Raw genomic sequence first — 18,506 nt, 5'->3', positions numbered from 1 at the left:
AAAGTCCGTCAACATTCCGGTCTGCGGGCTTAATCTAATCCGACTCAACGAAACAATGTAGTCCTTCAGACTCAGGAATGGGTAAAAATGTGGAGTACAGGATAAACACTTGTTTTATTAAATAAAACACCTTTAACTGTCAAAGACACATTACATTACATTAACTCACAGCAGACATTTGTATACAACACAATTTGTATATAAAAACACAAATAAAAACCAAAATCACATTCATGATATTTGCTAGCAGAAAATAAGTTCCTGTACTGTAAATGTGTCAGTGCTTCCTCAAATCGTACAAAAGAGAATCACAAAGAGAACCGTCTGCATGGTCAGTCTTTGCCTGATGATGTTCACTTGGTGCAGATGATCTCTTGGGTTGCGAGACGGATAATTTCGTTGAAATCAAAGCGAATGTATTTCCTCCAGTAACGTCGGTCCCTGCCGAAGGTCTGAGCTGGGAAACAGGGGCTCCCTGGAAAAGAAGCAGGGGCCGAGCAAAGGTACCAAGTCAGATAGTAACACTGCCTTCTTCCCTTCCCGTTGGCCCAGTTTGGATGGTGTGACAAGAGTTTATAGACATTACTTTTAATCAAAGAATAAAAGAACGCACCGATGCCGTGAAAAATTCTGGCCACGGCTCTCCCGGAGAACTTCTCGTCACTGCGGCTGGCGAGGAAGCCTCGGATATCGGCGCGAATCTGATCTTCCCAGTCACTCATCTGGAGATAAAGGCTCATGGATCATATCACACTGCGAGCCAGAGACAGAATTAATCCTGGACGGTAATGAGCAGGCCTGAGATCCCAGTCTGCCCACTCACCTTGCATTTATTCAGCTCATCATCATCATCATCCTCCTCTTCAGCCTCCTCCAACTTCCTAATCAGGTCGGGGTCCATTTTTTTGTCGAAATAGTCCTTCAGCAAAGCCTTTAGCTTCAGACTCCTCTCCTCATTCCACTCGTCTGTACAAGGGCCGCAGCTCCGGTGGGCGACACTGAGCAGGCACACCAGATACATTACACATGCACGCCGTCACACAAACGGACCGGCACCCTGCTCAGCAGGCCTCCCCACCTTCGGAAGGCCCTGAAGCAGGCTTTCAGCTGGTACAGCTGGGTCCTCTCCTGGGTCAGCACACGCCGGTGCAGGAACTCACAGACGCAGTCCATCTCATCGGCGGTCAGGTCACCATAGGAGCGGAAGTAGAAGGAGAGGCTAGAGAACTCCACCAGGACGCCACTCCTGCTGGTGCCATAAGACCCTGCAACGGTTTGGAGGGGTTGGCAGTTATAGAGATATACATTAATTGCAATGTTCAGCATTACCTACTGAACTGATTTAACACACATGCAGGAACAAACTGCACAAATACATTGCTTGGCCATTTGAATTTTTCGTTGTACCACCTTTAGCTTTGATTATGGTGTACATTTGTTATGACATCCTTTCCACAAGCTTATGCAACATCTCACCCCTTATTTTCATCCAGATTTGCATTAAATTTCTCACTGAAATCCTGTATTGACAAGTGAGTTGAACCTCCATAAAGCCTCCTTTATCACATCCCAAAGACCTTCAATGAGGTTAAGGTCACAACTGTGTGGTGACCAAGTCATACGTGGTAATGATTCATCATGTTCCCTGAACCACTCTTTGACAATTCGAACCCCATGAATCTTGGCATCCTTGTCCTGGAACGTGCCCATTCCAACAGGGAAGGAAAACCCACTGATGATGGATGGAGGTGTAACCTGGCCATTCAGGAGATTCAGGTACTCAGCTGATTTTACTTTATAGCTACATAACGTTGCTGAGCTATAATAATGATCCAAGTATTTGCTGATATAAATTCAAATGGCGACTTTTTTGGCCATCTGAAGAAGGGGGACGTAAAGTTTTATAGGTTTGCATTAAATTATCTGTAGGTAAGTTTTTCATGATTGTCCGTCACTACTTTCTGGGCGGCTCCCCCGGTTCTGCGGGAAAGAGAATAAAAGCGTAGGGGGGAGGGTGAGTAAGTGCGACACAGTTGAAAAAGAGGACCCTCCCACCTCCGTCCGAGCCCCACTGCAGCTGCCGGAGGCCTCGCTTCACCAGCGGCAGCTGCCAGCCCATAGTGTCCGCCAGCTCCACCACATCAAACTGCAGCGAGTTACAGGCCTCCACCCTCTCTCCTGTCAGCCGCCGGCGCGCCAGGACCACGGCCACAGGCGGGCAGCTGGTGCGGAGAAAAGGGACACACACACACACACACACACACACACACACACACACACACACACACACACACAGTGCTATTTACAAAAAGAAGATCTACATAGAATCTGGAAGGGGCATTTAACCCGCAATATTTAATCTGACTTCTTTCAGGGCCTCGCTAACAAATAGTTCTGTGCAAATAGTCCCCCCCCCCCCCCCAGTGCCAAACTCTCTCCTAGGCCTCGATGTGTGAATTCCCCCTCACCGGCACCTGGCTGGCTCTGCTTAATGGCGGGAGGCGGCGCGCCAGATCGCTCCTACGTACATTTTGGTGAGCTTGCGGAGCTGCTGGGGCCCTCCGTAGCACATCAGGTGGCATGTGGACAGGGTGGGGTGCAGGAGCTCCACCCATTGCTGGGGATGCAGCTCCAGGTAACACAGCAGCGTCTCGAGACCTGAGGAAAGACAGTCAGTCGGCCTGCGTGCTCCCCAACTGATATCGAGAGGAACGGCGTCCCTTTTGATTGGACACTCACCCTCTTCTGTGACATCCAGAGCCTCCACGGTCTCCTGGATGGGTATGGCCCTCTCGTGGGTGTGGCACACACGGGCCGTAGCTGCTTTCTCCGTCCGGCCATTCACCCGCCATGCCTCCAGGTTCTCCTCCTTGCTCTGCTCCCCTTCTAGGGACTGAACCGTGGCTTCCGTTGGTTCGATTTTGTCCATCTCCTCCTCATGACCTTTGACCTCTTCCTGTTGGCCGTCCGGCACTACTGATTGGTGTTCCGGCTCCATCTTCTCATCTGTGACTGCGACCTGCCACTCCAGCTCATCGCAGGTCTCCATCAGCTCCAGCATCTCCATATCATCCACCTCCGTGGCCTAGAAACCATCAAGAGAACTTCTCCTGAAAGCCAGTGGACCACATTTTATGTCTTCTGGATTAAAAACAATAAGCGGGGTATTTAAGAGAGAATTCTGCAGGTGTGGGGGGGGGGGGGGGATTACCCTCACTATGTCTTGCTGCTTCTGGTGGATCTGCTGGCATTTGCAAGCTGGAAAGACCTTCTGCACCAGCCTCTTGACCGTGAAGTAGTCCACAGTATCGGCATAAATGTGCCTCCTCAGCTCGTGCAGGTCTCCGCCCTGCAAGGGGAAAGATCAGTAACCACAACCTCTGCCGACTTCACAGCACTCCAAGGAATATTCCGTTCCATTTCCATTTCCTTAATTTCCCCACTGGTGGCATAGACCATAATTCAGTAGGAAAGAATTCTTCTGGACCTCAGCGTTCGGAGAGTGTTATTAGGCAGGGGGCAGCACGAGACCCGGTGGCCTGGATGCTCTCCCGGAATCTCACCTCCGGGTCCAGGAACAGGTGGCAGTGTGCCGGGGCCCCGTCGCGACCCGCCGCCCGATCTCCTGCACGTAGCTCTCGAAGCTCTTGGGCATGTTGTAGTGCACGATGCCGCGGACGTCGGACTTGTCCAGCCCCATGCCGAAGGCTACGGTGGCCACCACCACCCGCAGCTCTCCGCACATGAAGTTGTTCTGCACCCGGCGGCGCTCAGAGGCCGACATGCCGGCGTGGTACGACTCGGCGATCCACTTCAGGGGCTTCCGGATCTTCTTTGCAGCTGGGAAAGGGGGACAGATTCCATCCCGTCACCCACCCACCAATCAACCGTCACGATTTTCGCAACCTTCCATTTAACTAGAATCACAGTTTATAAACGTTGGTTTTCATGGCTACTCATACTCATACGGTATGGCCCATACTACAGGATAAAGACGTACCCAGAACCCTTTTCCTCTTCTCCACTGGGTTTTCTTCTGCCCCCTCCCTGACTATCTTGGAGGACTCCCTCAGCATCACCCCCTGCAGGCAGGTCCGCAGCAGTGCAGCAATGCGGGTGGTCTCCTCTCGGCGGGTGCAGTAGACGATGATGGACTCCAGGGAGCCAAAACGTTCTCCCTTTAATAGGGACACCAGGGCCTGGTCGAAGGGGGAAGAGGGGCCGTGTCACAGCCGGATACACCGACGACTGACAAATGAGGAGCTGGCCCACGCGGCAAGCACCTGGTCCTTGTCTCGGTCCATGGAGATGGAGAGCTGCAGGTTGTCAGGGACGGCGGCCGAGCGCACGGCGATGCCCTCCTGGTCGGCGATCTCCAGGTGATGGGCGACGTCCAGGGCCGTGGACAGGGTGGCGGTGGCTGTCAGGCCCAGCAGGCAGTGCACGCCCAGGCGTTCCCTGAGAACCTGCACATGGCCATCAGGGGGGCAGAGAAGCCGGACTCAGTCAGAACCCATGCGTTACGCTAGGGTACATCAGCCGGGTCTTACCATGAATGCCTGGGGTCTGTAGTGCATTTATAGGGAGTTTGCAGAGATATCATGTAAATTGACAACATGCAAGTATTTTTAACCAGGTTATACATCACGGTGAAAAAATAATCATGGGTGATCACCCCCGAGAAAGAAATGTAAGGCCCCCCCAAGTCCTTAGTGACTTATTATCATATATTAGTGGTAGGGGGGTCCTTAAGCCTGGTGCATTTGGGGACACTGAAAGGAAATAAACCAATTGTTTAAGGTCAAAAAACCTCTGTGTATTCAAATAAAACACAAAGCTTACAGGTAACAGTACATAAGACACTGCGATTCCAGTATTTTTTGAAAGTACGCCACAGTATGATAATTATGCATTAACAGTATATTATAGTACAAGCGCCTGAGCAGACCATGACTAAGAGCTGCTCCAATCAGATCTAATCCTCCAATCAATCAGGTTATGCGGTCGGTTTCAACCGGAATGATCCAGCCCAGAGTGGCGTTCATACCTTGCACAGCCTCAGGTAACAGGGTCGGAAGTTGTGAGACCACTCGGACACACAGTGAGCCTCGTCGATGCAGGCGAACGCCACCGGGGGGAGTTGGCTGGCTGGGGGCAGACAGCCAGACCCCGAGTGTCCCCCGCCCCACCAGAGCCTCGGGGGACAGCAGCAGGACGTGCACCTGGCCGGCCTTCACCTGACCCAACAGCAAAGGCCTCATCATTAGCGTAAAAGTAACGGACCTCGCAGCATAGAGCAGGGGTGGCGAACCTGATCCACGGAGAGCCGGTTCAGGTTTTTGGGATGACCTCTCAATCAGCAATAAGAAGCCAGGAGGTAAAAATAAAATGAGAGGTCATCCCAAAAACACGCACCGGCTGTCCATGGATCAGATTCACCACCCCTGGCATACAGATACAATACTGCATATATACGGGATATATACCAGAGAACATGCAGCAAGTCAGTCTCTAAAAAGCAAAATGTTAAGGACAGGGGCTTTGAGAAACAGGGAGAGATGATTAAAGTGCTTAATATGCGTGGAACCAGCCCATGTTTCACATGCCTCAGCACCAGGGCCAAACCATGCTAATATAAACAGAGCAAGAGGAGAAATCCTAACCTTCTCTACTGCAGCCTCTCTCTGCTTCCGGGACATGTTAGAATGGATACAAGCTGCCTTCAGCTTCGGAGGGAGTCCGGACAACTGAGAAGGGCATGGAAAAAGCACACGAGGCATTACAAGAATAATCAAGTTTTTCCTTAAACCAACTGTACTTCCTTTCAGTTTATGCTAAATGGATCCACTTAACTATCCAAAATGTACGCGTCACCTAAAACTAACACAAACATCCACGAGAAGCCTTAACGAGAAAGCCGAGATTATGCTGATCCGCGACTCAGAGACGGCAGCCCCGTGTCCCGACCTGGGCCCCCCCTGCATGGAAAAAGAAGCTGCATTTCCCTAACGAGGCTGTAGCTGCGGTTTGCCGGTGGAACACAAAGTGCCGTGCTGTGGCGAGAATGTATGGGGACAGCCGACTCGAAGTCAGTTGGAGAGGGTCAAGCCCTCATGTAATATGAGGTTTCCGCACCATTCACCACCGGGGAATAGGCTGGTATCCCGTATTAGGTGTTATTCATCCTAGTAAACCTGGGAGAGGCACAGCAGACGGGGCAAGCTTTGTGCTGGGGGGGGTCTTATTCCATCCTGTGAGTGTGAATGTCGGAAAAGGGGAGAGTTAAATCACAGCCGCTGAAATGTCACAGCAGGGAAGACCGCGGTCCAGCAGAAACATCCGCACAGCCCTCGACGTCATACAGACTGTCCGCCGAGCTGGAAAGTCGATCCACAGGGTGAAGGATTACTGACGCTATGGGATCTACCGGTGGAGGAAAGGTCGCAAAATGACAGCCGTGGATACCTGATCGTCCATCAGCGACACCAAGGGGGACACGACCAGCGCGATGCTCTTTGACCTTTTGGCGTACAGATAAGCCGGGAGCTGATAGCAGAGGGACTTGCCCATTCCGGTGGAGAGGACGACCAGTGTGGACAGACCTAAATAAGCACGAAACACACAGAATCACCACGAGTCCCCCAGGCCAGCAACTCCTATCAGAACTCACTTAGAAATATCTGTCTTTAATGAGTCTCGCAAGTACTTACAGGGCACTAATTATACTCCTTCACAGAACCCTCAAGCTATGTAACAAGCTATGTTCCTTCCTGCCGGAGCGCATTCACTCGACGCTGCCGGATTTCGACGGGCCCCCACCTGAGAGGATTCTCATAACGGCCTCTTCCTGTCCAGGCCTGAAGGACTTGTAGCCGAAGTCGGCGAGGGCTTCGTGTACCTCGGCGGTGGCAGCTGTGATGCAGAGAGTGGGAATCAGCAGTGTGCCACGTCGTCGAGACGAGAGAGCCCGTATTGCTCCCACGCCGGCGGGAGAGAGACGCTGCATTAGCCAAAGCCGATTATATTTTTCGGAGGCGCAGACTTTAGTGCCGTCTCCTGGGCGACGAGGATGATAGAGACCGATTACACGAATCTCTTCTGTAAATTATGTGTTCGAAAGCGAGTGGGCCGTCGCATCAAAGGAAACACACTGAGAGCCCGAGCCACGTCCTCCGGCGTTTCTGTTAAGCGCCTAACGTGGCAGTTGTGGGACAGGGGAAGTGTCAGCTGGAAGGGCGCGTCTGTCCGCACACTCGCTGCGCGTCCCTGGGTGTCGGGGGAGGAGGGAATCGCCAGAGAATTTCAGCTGGGGTGCTTGGAAACGCATTCACCTCTAACTTTGCCGTCTTCTCCCAGGTCGTAGAATGGCTCCATTGGAGGTGGAGGTGGAGGCCTCTCGTAGTCGGGCCGCATGACGTTCAGCAGAACCTCCCCCCCATTGTCGCTCACATCCTCACTCTCCGCTTTGCATCCATGGGTGGCTGGGGGGGTGTTGGGGGAAGACATGAAATTCTGGTTAGCAGACTAGCATGGAAACAGACGGTTCTTCACGTAACCGGTTCTAAATAAAATGCGGTCTGTGTCACATTAGTGTGCGTGGTGATCTTCTCAAGGTCATGTGAAGCATCGCTTCCTCTTTAAGACCCTCTAGGCATTTGTGGGTAGCAAAAAAACAAAAAAAACATTGAAATCCAACGTGGTCCAGAGCAGCTAATGAGCCGGTCGGGTAGATGCGGTTTTAGCGTATGCTAATCAGGCCTGTGCCTGTCATTTGTGCTGACGTCTCGTGGAAACTGTACGCGGCTCTACGTTCTGCAAACGCGGCTCTCTGCAGCGTCGGTGCCCGGGGCCCTTGCTGGCGTTCTCATCTTATTTTCCAGCGCTATTGGTCTCACGGGCTGTCACCTGATGCCTCTCGAAGCGAAGCACACCAATCCCGAAAAACACACTCGGATCTGTGATATTAATCAGCAGACGCACTTATTGTCTCATGTAATTCTTGGCAGGCGGACAATTATGCATGTCCAAGAAAGCGCTGGAAATCGGCGCCGTACGTGATATACCATAAATCACGGCCGACCAAAGGTCGGCCCCAGACATCTCTGATCCAGACGTCTTACACACAAACCGGAATGGCCTGGTCCATTATGAACTGCTTTAACTGCTCCAGCATAAAGCAGGCTCTATACTAATGCCTAAAGAGGCCAGCTGAAGACAGAAATTTTAGATGACAATAAGACTATGATGGATTTAGGCAGAACCAAGAAGCACCCAGTATTAAATAAGTACAGACATCCATTCCAATAGACATATTGTACGTTGAAATGGACGCATGTCAGATTAGGATAATCACACTGATTTTTAGAAGCGAGGAATGAAACTGGGAGACGTGTGTGAGGCTTGGATGCTCACACTGCCATACAGTACAGTACTTTCCCGCAGCAACCACCATATGGCGCGTAGCGCACACTGGGTAACACAGCGCTGCCAGGCATACGGCCATCTGAAATTTATTTTTACTTTCTTTTAATTAAAAAAACTTCTGCCGTAAGAGCGAGTCGTCTTAAGTAACATAGGTTGCTGATCAGGGACAGTCTGTGAAGATAAATGTCAAATGGTGGAAAATGAAGTCAGTGGAACCACAAGGTGAGTCGGTATCTCCTAACTGGTCATGGTGCGTGTGCATTCCCTGCAATGGACTGGAATCCTGTCCACATAAAATAACCTGAACTGGGGTTATCCAGGGCAGCGCCCCCTTGTGGCATAAAACAGGGTTGCGGGTAAACAAAAAGGAGTTCACTGCACAAGGCCTCAGACATCAGGAAACCCTCTCATGCCGCGTGGAAAGCGGGTGCGCGGCGTGTGGCCCGGCGTTCACTAACCAGGCAGTTCGCAGCGCAGGGTGCCAGTGGCCCTCGCTACCTCCTCCAGGGTGGGGAGCTCGAAGGGCTCCTCCGCGTCGGGCACCTCCTGGAGGCCTCGACACCCGGCGTGGGGGGCCGGAGCTGTGGAAGCAGAGCTCCAGCAGTAAGGCAGTGCATGACTCTGGCCTCGGGCGTTTGGCTGCACTGATTAACGCAAGCTGACAAATGGTAAGTGCCTCTGTGGAATAGCACGCAAAGAGTCAGCCCCCCACACACACACACACAATTCACATCACCGTGACTAAATGAACAGCCCCCTTTCAGCGAACCAGTGTGGCTCCAGTTACAGTGAACGAGGGTCAAGAGCAATTAGCATGGCTCGGGCTCATGGTATCGCGTGACGCTCCGTCCCGGCGCTGGGTCCGGGCCACACATGCTGGCCTGGGTCTGCCGGGAGTGGCCTCACCTCGCCCGCGGCAGTCCTGGGCCCAGTGACCGATTCCTCCACACCGGAAGCAGCTGTCCCCTTGGCGCCTGAACCCAGTAAATCGTCCGCGTCCTCTGCCCACCCCCCCCTCCGAAGTGCTCCCCCTTCAGCTGGAATTTCTGCATGTACATCTGGGACAGAAGCACATTCTATAAGCAAAAATCTGCAGGGGCAGGTTAAATCTCACTCCGCTACACCAGGGGGCAGAGTGGTTAAGGACAAAAAACCAAAATTCCAGCCAGTAACGCTGGTCAGATTTGTTGAAGGGGCGTAGAGCTTATCGTGGGTGACGAAGGGCACATGGCTGCGGTACGCTGTGTACAGGATCTCAGGGCACACACAGTCATCCACTAAAGGCAGTTTTTAGACACATACGCAGCAGAACAGGAATTCAAACCTGCAACAGTGCTACTCACTGTGCCACTGCACCGCCCCCCCCCCCCCCCAAAATCAAACTGCTCACTAAAGTATCTAGCTATAAAATTTCATGGTTTCTATGTACAAATACAGACAAGTGACATAAACACTGCTGATAGTAGAAAAAACCAATTCAATGCCACAAATATCAACAAGAGAGTAATACAAAACTAGCAACAAATAATTAAAATCTAAGTTAATTACAGATAAACTGTGCGTTTCACTCTCCCCAGTCTTCATGCATGCATTCATGTGCACGTTTAAAAACCAAAGCGACTCATCTCACATACAGTGCATCAGCCTCCCCCCTGAGGTCATAAACATCGACTGACCTGCTTGCGCAGGGCGGCCCCCCTCAGAGCGAAGCCTTTCACGTGAGACTTTTTCTTCAGGTTAATTTTCACAAAGTTGCCGTCTGCATTTTTCTTGGTCCTTTTAAAAAAAAAAAAAAACAGTCAGATTGCCCCATCATAACACGACCTCATAGCCATGGTCGTTTGCACCCGAATTGTACCGTGTGTTCACGGGCCTCTTCGGCTGAGATGAAGCTCTGCGGAGGTCCTCCTCATCCACTTCCCCCAGCAGGTTCTCCTGGGGCATCCTAAGCTTCTCCTTGACCTTTTCTTGTCCGGCAGGATCATCCTGGTCACCATTTTCATCCTCCGTTACCTTGGCCTTTTTCCGCTTAGCACGGGGCGTACCCGAACCCTCTGCAGACCCCTTCCGGGTGCGCCTCCTTTTTATATCAGTACCCTCTGCCTCCCCAACACCCTCTTGCTTGTCTCCTTCACCTTCAGGCTCCCTCTGCCTCTTCCTCCTCCTCGTCGTCTTCACCTCCTCCTTCTCTGACCTCACCTCTGACCCTCTTCCTTGGGACGAATCGCCCGTAGTGACTTCTCCTGCCCCAGTATTTCTGGCCCTCAAACGGGATTCTTTAGCACCACTGACAGGAGTGATGTTCTGGCCTCTGCATGCCTCGCCTCCAGGGCCCCGTCTGCTTTCCCCATCGCCCCCCCTGACTCTGGCCTTTAATGGGTAACCGCACGAGCTGGCCTCGCATTGCGCCTTTCCTGCTGGAGACATTACGTGACCGACCTGCAACTTGTCCCCGTGAGGCAGTGGCTCTCGCACAGTCCTGGACACGGGCTCTTGTGGGGGAGTCGAGTCATCCCGTGGCACCGGGGCGACCTGGGGGCTGGCGGTCGGCGTGTTTTCGCTGGCGCCGTCTGACACCGTCATCCCCACCCTTGGCGCGGAACACAGATTACCCGTAGCTGGCTTCTCCTCATCCGCCACTTCATCGAACACCTGACATCGCTTCAGCCAGCCACTGTCCACGGAAGACAGCCGCTCTGTGATGGAGCGTCGCAGCCGCTGCGCCCGCTCTGCCAGCGTGTTTGGTGTGCCCGCCTTAGGCTGGCAGTCGTCGGATAGCGCGAAGGCTGGTACCGTTTCAAACGGCGCCTCATCAGCCACGGGGCTCGGAGCCCGGGGGTTTGGAAGGGGAACTGGTGGCTCGAGGGGGGGGGCACCGGCGTCTGCGGCAGCACTTGGGAGAGGGCCGTCTTTCCATGACTTCACGGGCTCTCTCCGTGGAGTGAAGGACTTCTTCAAGGAGACGCTTCTCTCCTGTAAATTCAAATCATGTCCCAATGGCTGAAGTTTAATTTTTTTTTACAATCCCAAGGGCTGCTAATTCTTAAAAACAAAACAAAACACAAGACACTGGAGGTGTTTTATAGTAGTTAAATGTCCCCGAGGAGAGCCGTACATCTCACACCAGACAGTACGCAGCAGGAGCTGACATAAGCTGGGAAAAAAACTAGAAAGTTAGCTAACAGACAAGACTGTGAAAAGGTTGTCTAACTACAACCCTGCCTGCCTACTGAGGTCATTTTCCCCAAGGGACAAAATGTGAAAATACCAATAACCAGATGGTTTACCCATATATTGACAGGAAAAACACATTTTCGCAACGGACCTTTATGGAATCCCCCAAATTGGCCTTCAGTTTCATCCCGAAGTATTGGGCAGAGGTCTGGAGAGACTCCCGGTCCTTAGAGGTCAGTTTCGGCGGATCTACTGGCTTGTTCTTACGGTTCAGATGAGAACCCCAAGAGCCAGAACCCTGCAAAGAAAGATTCCGATCAAAAGAAAAGGAGTTTACTCAAATTACCCAAGCTGTTCAATACAACGTTCAATACGCCTTTAAATGCCTGTCAGTCTCAAGGCTAGACTTGCACAGGCACAGAATATAACAGCACTGGGTCATCTACAGTGCTGCAGTGCCAAGAACTGGCTGCTCCCTGTCAGTCACCTTCTCAGGGGCCTGATCCTGCATTCTGCCCAGAGAGGGGTCATGTCCAGCAGCCTCTCTCTCCTCTTTGAGCCTTTTGTACTCTTTGTAGAGTTCTGCAATCAAAGCTTTAAGTGTCACTAATCTAATGCCATGGAACCACCGATAAAGAAAGATGGTGAAAGACCAAGATTCTCAAACAATTAACATACATATACACACACACACACAAATTTACTTACTTTTTGTCTCATCTGGAGCACTGTCTATGTCATCCTGCCAGAAAGAACACCCATTGAGAAAAGATGCAAATAACCAACGTAGATGATTAGATTCAATTGGATTCATAGATAGATGGATGGATTGATGGATGCTTTATTGATCCCGAAGTAAATCTAGACATCCGGTAGCTCAAATAAACAACGATACACATAATAATAGAATAACACTTAAGGATTGCTGAAGTACAGAGTGCGTCTATGGATGCCAACCATTACGTATTATTATTATGCAGCACATAACCGCTTCTAAAAGGTGCATAAGGTCCCGGTGTTACCGTAAAGTAGACAGGACATGAGCAGCTCTGTCACGGTGGTACCAGGGTCCCATTATGCCGTACGAGCCCCTCACCTTGTTCGGTTTCCTTTGGTTTTCACGGAGGAACGACTGCTCCCAGCTTTTCAGCAGCACTTTGACATCGTTGTACCTGTCCATTTTCTCCGGAATTACAGTCGCAAACAGTACAAACTACTGACACAGCAATGCGGCCAGTGCAAAAAGCAAAACCATCCGGTATGTACAGCACACACTGAATTATACGGAGGCGACAGAATTTTTAAGAAAATGCCGGTAGTTTGGCTGGTGTAGAATTAAAATATACAGTTCAGATTTAAATATAGTGATAAGTAGTAAAATGACCAACTGATATGCCATACTTTTCACTTTACCTACAATAGGAAGCATACGTCCTTTAAAATTTTAGCGCGCGCCGATAGCGAACTACGAAAACCGCCCAATCAGAGCAGGAGGGAGGAGCGGTCATAAAGAAAAAGACTCTTTTTCCCACAATACACTCTAGCCGGAAATCCTGCCTCAAAGTCCTACTGTCATTGGACGAACATGGCGTCAATCTCAAACGCGGAACAGCGCTTATCCTTCTCGTTGCTGTCTGGGCAGACATGTGAGTATCCACAGATAAAAGAATATAATACTTATATGGAAAATAGGTATATTGTTTGTATAGAAAATGCGTTTAAATAATTAAATGTTATAATCATGAGAATATGAACAGGCATTCGAGCAGGCATGTTTATGATGTTTTTTGACGTGTAAAATAGCTGTTGAGTTTCATGTCATTGATTGTTACTGTCAGATCAGTCACCGAACACGTTGGAGAAGGGGTGCAAGTTATGTTCTGCTTTAGAATTCATGACAGAATCATATTATGGTGGTGTGAGGCAGCTCAGTTTATAATGAGAGTGATAGTGACCAATTGCGATATTTGTGACTTTCTAAAAATACGTTTACCGTGATTGCCGTCGTAACTATCATTTGGCTTTTAACGAATTTTGCTTTCTCTTGGCAGGTGATCAGTAATTTAGGAACAATAAAATCGTTAATAAATAAAATCAACTTAAGATGCTGAGTGACAGAGAAGCTAAAGAATTGCTAAATTTCCTAACTTTGGAAACAAGGCCGGATGTAAAGGGTCAGGCAACGGAGTACATTCTTGGTCTCACTGGCACCAAAGACGGCTGCAGATACCTACGGGGCAAACCGGATTTCCTCAAAGCTCTGCTCACTCTCACCAGTGACCTGTCTGTGGCTATCGTTAAAGACTGCTACCATGCCCTGATAAACCTATCTGCGGATGAAACGCTACACAGAGCCCTAGTGCAGGATGCCAATATCCTGCCTGTCTTGTTTTCCAATCTCCTGGACCCTACGTACATGTTTGCAGACCGAATCTGCACCATTTTGACCAACCTCACACGACATGAAAAGACCTGCAAGGACGTCTTCAAGGTTTTTCAAGAAGAGCACATTGGTCTGGCTAAAATAGTTGAGATCCTGTGCACGGATGATTATAATAAAACGGCTTCCCTCCACTACCTGGGCCCACTCCTGTCAAACCTCACACAGCTGCCAGAGGCCAGACAGTTTATCCTTGACAAGGAAAGGTAATTCCTGGCCTAAGCAATTCTGTAAATGATCATTGAAAGTGAGAGTCAATCTGGTGCTTAGTGACAGGGTAATCTGTGTCTCTTTGTTATGCTTCAGGTGTGTGGTTCAGCGTCTCCTGCCGTACACGCAGTATGAAGCATCGATGGTCAAACGGGGTGGAGTCATTGGAACTTTAAGAAACTGCTGCTTTGACCACGGTTAGTGGGTGTAAATAGGTAGTGGTGTTATCACAACCATACAGTGATGGAGTGGCTCACATAAGATCTCAGTTAAAACCTTAATGCGTAGATTTTATGAACAGGCTTTGTGTGAAGGATCGGCACGTGTTAATGAAACTTCCTCTTTTAGCCTATCATGAGTGGTTGCTAAGTGATGCCGTGGACATCCTGCCATTCCTGCTGCTGCCGCTGGCGGGACCAGAGGAGCTAACGGAGGAGGAGAATGAAGGTGTAGGATGCCTGAACCTGGACTTTCCATAAGAAGCGATAGCTGTCTGTAATGGAGAGTATAAGTCCCTCTTGGTACTGTAAGGCTGTACAGTAGAGGGCAGTGTGTGTTTATGTAGAGCTGCTGGGGGTTAGTAGACTATCAGTAAAGCAGAGCTGGATAGTTCAGGTCCAGAAAGTGAAAATCCGGACCAAGATTTTATTTCAACCAACCAGCTGAGTACTCTGTGACTGTGACTCTTTATGCTCAACTGGTCGGTTGAAACAAAATCTTGGTCTGGATTTTTACTGGCCCTGAACTGTCCATCTCTGCAGTAAAAACTAAAGTGTGTGTGTGTGTGTGTGGGGGGGGGGCTGTAAATGTATTATTTCACTGGTAAATTTAGAACGGCAGATGCCATTTAAAGAGATGAGGGTTTAATTTCTGATATTAGTCTAGCTTTAGCATTAGTGATACTAAATATGAGTTGAACCAAATTGTATGTTTTGGTTGGATTAGACGTTATTTGACATTATTTGTTTGTATCTAGGATTGCCTGTGGATTTGCAGTATCTTCCTGAAGATAAAAAGAGAGAGGGGGACCCGGATGTTCGTAAAATGCTAATCGAAACTCTTCTCTTGGTAAGTGAATTTTTATCAATTAAATCAGATATCTTTGATTTGGTAGGAGTCTGCTTGTCTTGTCAGTCTAAAAGCTGGAGTCTGTTCCTAAACCTGTGCTATCGGCTCCAGTTTCTGAGTTTTCTGGTGTCGTTTCCACTCCCAGTTAACAGCCACCCAGGCGGGCCGTCAGATTTTGAAGAGTAAGAACGTGTATCCCATCATGAGGGAGTTTCACAAATGGGAAACGGAGCCGTCCGTCATCTCCGCCTGTGAAAAACTGGTGCAGGTAAAACGAGGATCCCGAGATCCGGAAAGTTCTCCATGTTCCACCTTGATTTACTGTAGCGTGGTAACGACTGCATGAATCATGCTGAAAAAGTAACAAAGCCAAAGTAGGAATTTTCCAAAGTGGTTTAGTCACAGACATGCGTCAGTTATTTATGGGTTAATTATGTCTGTTCTTCTTAGTAAGTGACCAGATCTTCAAGTAAATTGAATCCAGTTTTTCTACAGAAATCAATGGCTTTGATTCCCTAATTGGCTGGAAAAATTGTAGTTGCCTCTGCGGTGTGGTGGCAGTCTAGCAGGATCTGCTCCATGGAAAAGATGTCACACTGTCTTGCATTAAATCTTGATATATTTCATGACTGTATCATCATGCAGAGCTCTTCATTAATTTTCATTCCTCCAACCATTTTATTTGGTTTTATGAGACAAGTTACTTTATAGAGTGAATGTTTTATGCTTGTGCCAGAGAGCTCATTTGGTTTTATTGCACATATATTCTATGGTATTATATATATATATATATATATATATATATATATATATATATATATATATATATATATATATATATATATATATATATATATATATATATATATATATATATATATATATATATATATAATATATATATATAATATATATATATATAGTAGTACCTTATTCTTTGCTTGAAGTTAAATGAATTTCTTTATGGAAAATTAAATTAATATAGCTTTCATGTGGTCTGTTCTACGAAGCGGGGTTACTGGCTTATCGGGGTAACTTGTCGGATTACGGTACCACAGGTAAAATGGACTTCATGTTTGTTTTGCCCAGATTACCTTAAATCCGACAAGTTACCCTGATAAGCCAGTAATCGCGCTTCTTAGTACAGGCCCCAAGTATTTTTTGGTCTTTATTATTGACTGTTGTGCTCCTGTTGTGAACACACACCGTGGCGGCTGTTGGCTTTTAGGTCTTGATCGTTGGCGTAGGATACCAGTACATCATGCACCCAGGGAAAAGCAGTATGTTATACGTTTTGTGCAATCCTTTCTCAGGTCCTAATTGGGGATGAACCAGAACCTGGAATGGAGAACCTGATGGAGGTGGAGATTCCCGAAGATGTTGAGATGAAGCTGCAAGACCTGGACGCAAAGGAGCAGGAGCAGATTGAGAAAGAGCAGGAGGAATTGATCAGGGCTGCGACCGAGGAGAACACTGCTCGTGAACAGAGTTAGCATGAAAGAGGACAGAACTGCATGGAAGCTGGAACCCTTTGATGAATTGTGCATACACTATACCACAAAGAGATGTAAAGGCAGCAGATAGTTTTCTAAGGATTAAAACATATTTTATACTATAGTTAATTATTTTGAATGCATTTAGTGTCTGGACCTTAGTCTGGTCAAGGTTAAAGTTTCTAAAAACCTAAGAATACTGTTCATAATCAATGTAAAAGACAGGAAACTTATCAGGCTATTGACAAGATGGGCTGTGAAGTTACTTACGATTATACTTTGGGATAGTAAGACACTATTACACAAGGTTGGCTTAGGAGTGGCAAGTCAGCAGTATCCCCGAAACTCCACGCTAATGCTGGAGACTTTATTAGCCACCAAAGAGAGAAGCGAATGCAGACATTAGCTCCACATTCTGGCTGATTTTTGCAAGATGAGGACAAAAGCCACTCGTGTGTGGAGTTCTGAAAGAACCTCAAGTAGGTTTCTGCGCACCTACAGAAAGTTCTGTCTGTGATACGCGAAAATTAGACTCTCTGTTGTCACAGACTTTGAATTTCAAAGTACATCCTGAATTTCACGACTTGAATCGGTATAAATATTTAACCGTGGAGTAGAGCAAGAAGAAAAAAAAAAAAATCAAAAGTGGGAGCTGAAATTCAATTTGTCAGATGTACGCTTTTTCCATATTTGATCATCACAGAGCGAACCCTTATTAGTACTTTACCACGTTGTGATTCTTGCTTCTGAGGTCTGTGGCCAACTTATAATTCTGGCAGATCCTCTTTGGAAAAAGCACCTGTTTCCGATTCCTTGGCAGGACAGTGATGGCCGTCCTCTCATCTATTCATCCGCCTACTCACAGCGCTCTCGGTATTCCTAGGCCTTTCCTTCTGGCGCTGTCTGCAATAAAACGATTTCAGAGATCAGAATTAACCCAGGGCTTTGCTTTTTTGTGGCTACACTTTTTTTATAGTTATTTTTAATGATTTTATTGTGATTGATGAGAGAGTGTTTTATTGCAGTTTTATAGCTTGCTTTTAGCTCTTTGTTTCTGAAGTATTCGAGATTTTTTACGCCGACACGATGCCATAAACACATACTATGACTGAAATTTTGGAAAGATTCTTCCGTAAAGCTGTTTTTACAATAAATACATGAGGAAGGTCATCGTGAATTTTGAGGCAAATTTATTACTGACAGTCCTGCCTCAGCAACTCGGAATTGAAATGATTTCATCCGAACTATGGCGTAACTTTTTGAGATGTGGCAGTGGACTAGTTTAGATTGTTGGATGGCACTTTTAAAAACTAGCCCTGGGTGGCTGGAATATTTGAATTAAATGTCACAATGATGGATCGGTAGGTCTGCTGATTATGAAAAATGATAGCTCTGTGACTCCGTCCTTGTTCAGAGCAGAACGGTGCTGGACTGCCATGCCTGCGTTCGGTAACCTTGAGGGCCTCCTTGAGAAATCCGATGAGGAAAAATGGTGGTTTCAAGTTTTTAGAATTGAGATTTAGCCATTGTAAACCTGTGTCCCTCGTTGAGTCAAATGGGTCCATTGCATGTTACTGACTCACGCTACATCACGCTATGAAACGTAGCGTAACTGAAACATCCATCAGGTAACTGCAGAATTGCCTCATTCAGTAAATCTGTGACTCGCTCAGCGGGGTCTGCGTGGACCGAAGGCC

General features: G+C 48.3%; 2 protein-coding genes across 3 annotated transcripts; one reads left to right on the top strand and one right to left on the bottom strand.

Annotated features, from left to right (window-relative positions):
- Positions 1–95: 95 nt before the first annotated feature.
- recql4 (RecQ helicase-like 4) lies at positions 96–13,062 on the bottom strand. The gene is given in 27 exon segments (XM_048994067.1): positions 96–475; positions 614–722; positions 824–998; positions 1,079–1,265; positions 2,056–2,222; positions 2,529–2,658; positions 2,740–3,085; positions 3,212–3,349; positions 3,564–3,613; positions 3,616–3,840; positions 4,001–4,199; positions 4,284–4,466; positions 5,048–5,185; positions 5,187–5,237; positions 5,664–5,747; positions 6,466–6,602; positions 6,820–6,912; positions 7,332–7,481; positions 8,883–9,005; positions 9,331–9,439; positions 9,441–9,482; positions 10,101–10,200; positions 10,283–11,397; positions 11,750–11,896; positions 12,086–12,180; positions 12,307–12,340; positions 12,695–13,062. Coding segments are annotated over 27 exon segments (4,533 nt in total). The 5' UTR covers positions 12,779–13,062; the 3' UTR covers positions 96–353.
- A 76-nt stretch (positions 13,063–13,138) lies between these two features.
- On the top strand, positions 13,139–17,741 carry hgh1 (HGH1 homolog (S. cerevisiae)). Of its 2 annotated transcripts, none has more exons than XM_048994065.1 (7): positions 13,139–13,244; positions 13,650–14,244; positions 14,345–14,445; positions 14,597–14,695; positions 15,225–15,316; positions 15,462–15,584; positions 16,630–17,741. In XM_048994065.1, the coding sequence occupies exons 2-7, from the start codon at positions 13,703–13,705 to the stop codon at positions 16,807–16,809; spliced, it is 1,137 nt and encodes a 378-aa protein (XP_048850022.1). In that variant the 5' UTR covers positions 13,139–13,244; positions 13,650–13,702; the 3' UTR covers positions 16,810–17,741. The 2 variants fall into 2 exon arrangements, with proteins under 2 accessions (XP_048850022.1, XP_048850023.1); XM_048994066.1 differs by lacking the exon at positions 13,139–13,244 and adding an exon at positions 13,250–13,290.
- Positions 17,742–18,506: the final 765 nt, after the last annotated feature.

This window comes from Brienomyrus brachyistius, chromosome 23, assembly GCF_023856365.1.
Source record: "Brienomyrus brachyistius isolate T26 chromosome 23, BBRACH_0.4, whole genome shotgun sequence".
Lineage (NCBI taxonomy): Eukaryota > Metazoa > Chordata > Actinopteri > Osteoglossiformes > Mormyridae > Brienomyrus > Brienomyrus brachyistius.
The sequence above is the reverse complement of the archived record's forward strand: the minus strand, read 5'-3'. Positions and strand labels throughout refer to the sequence as shown.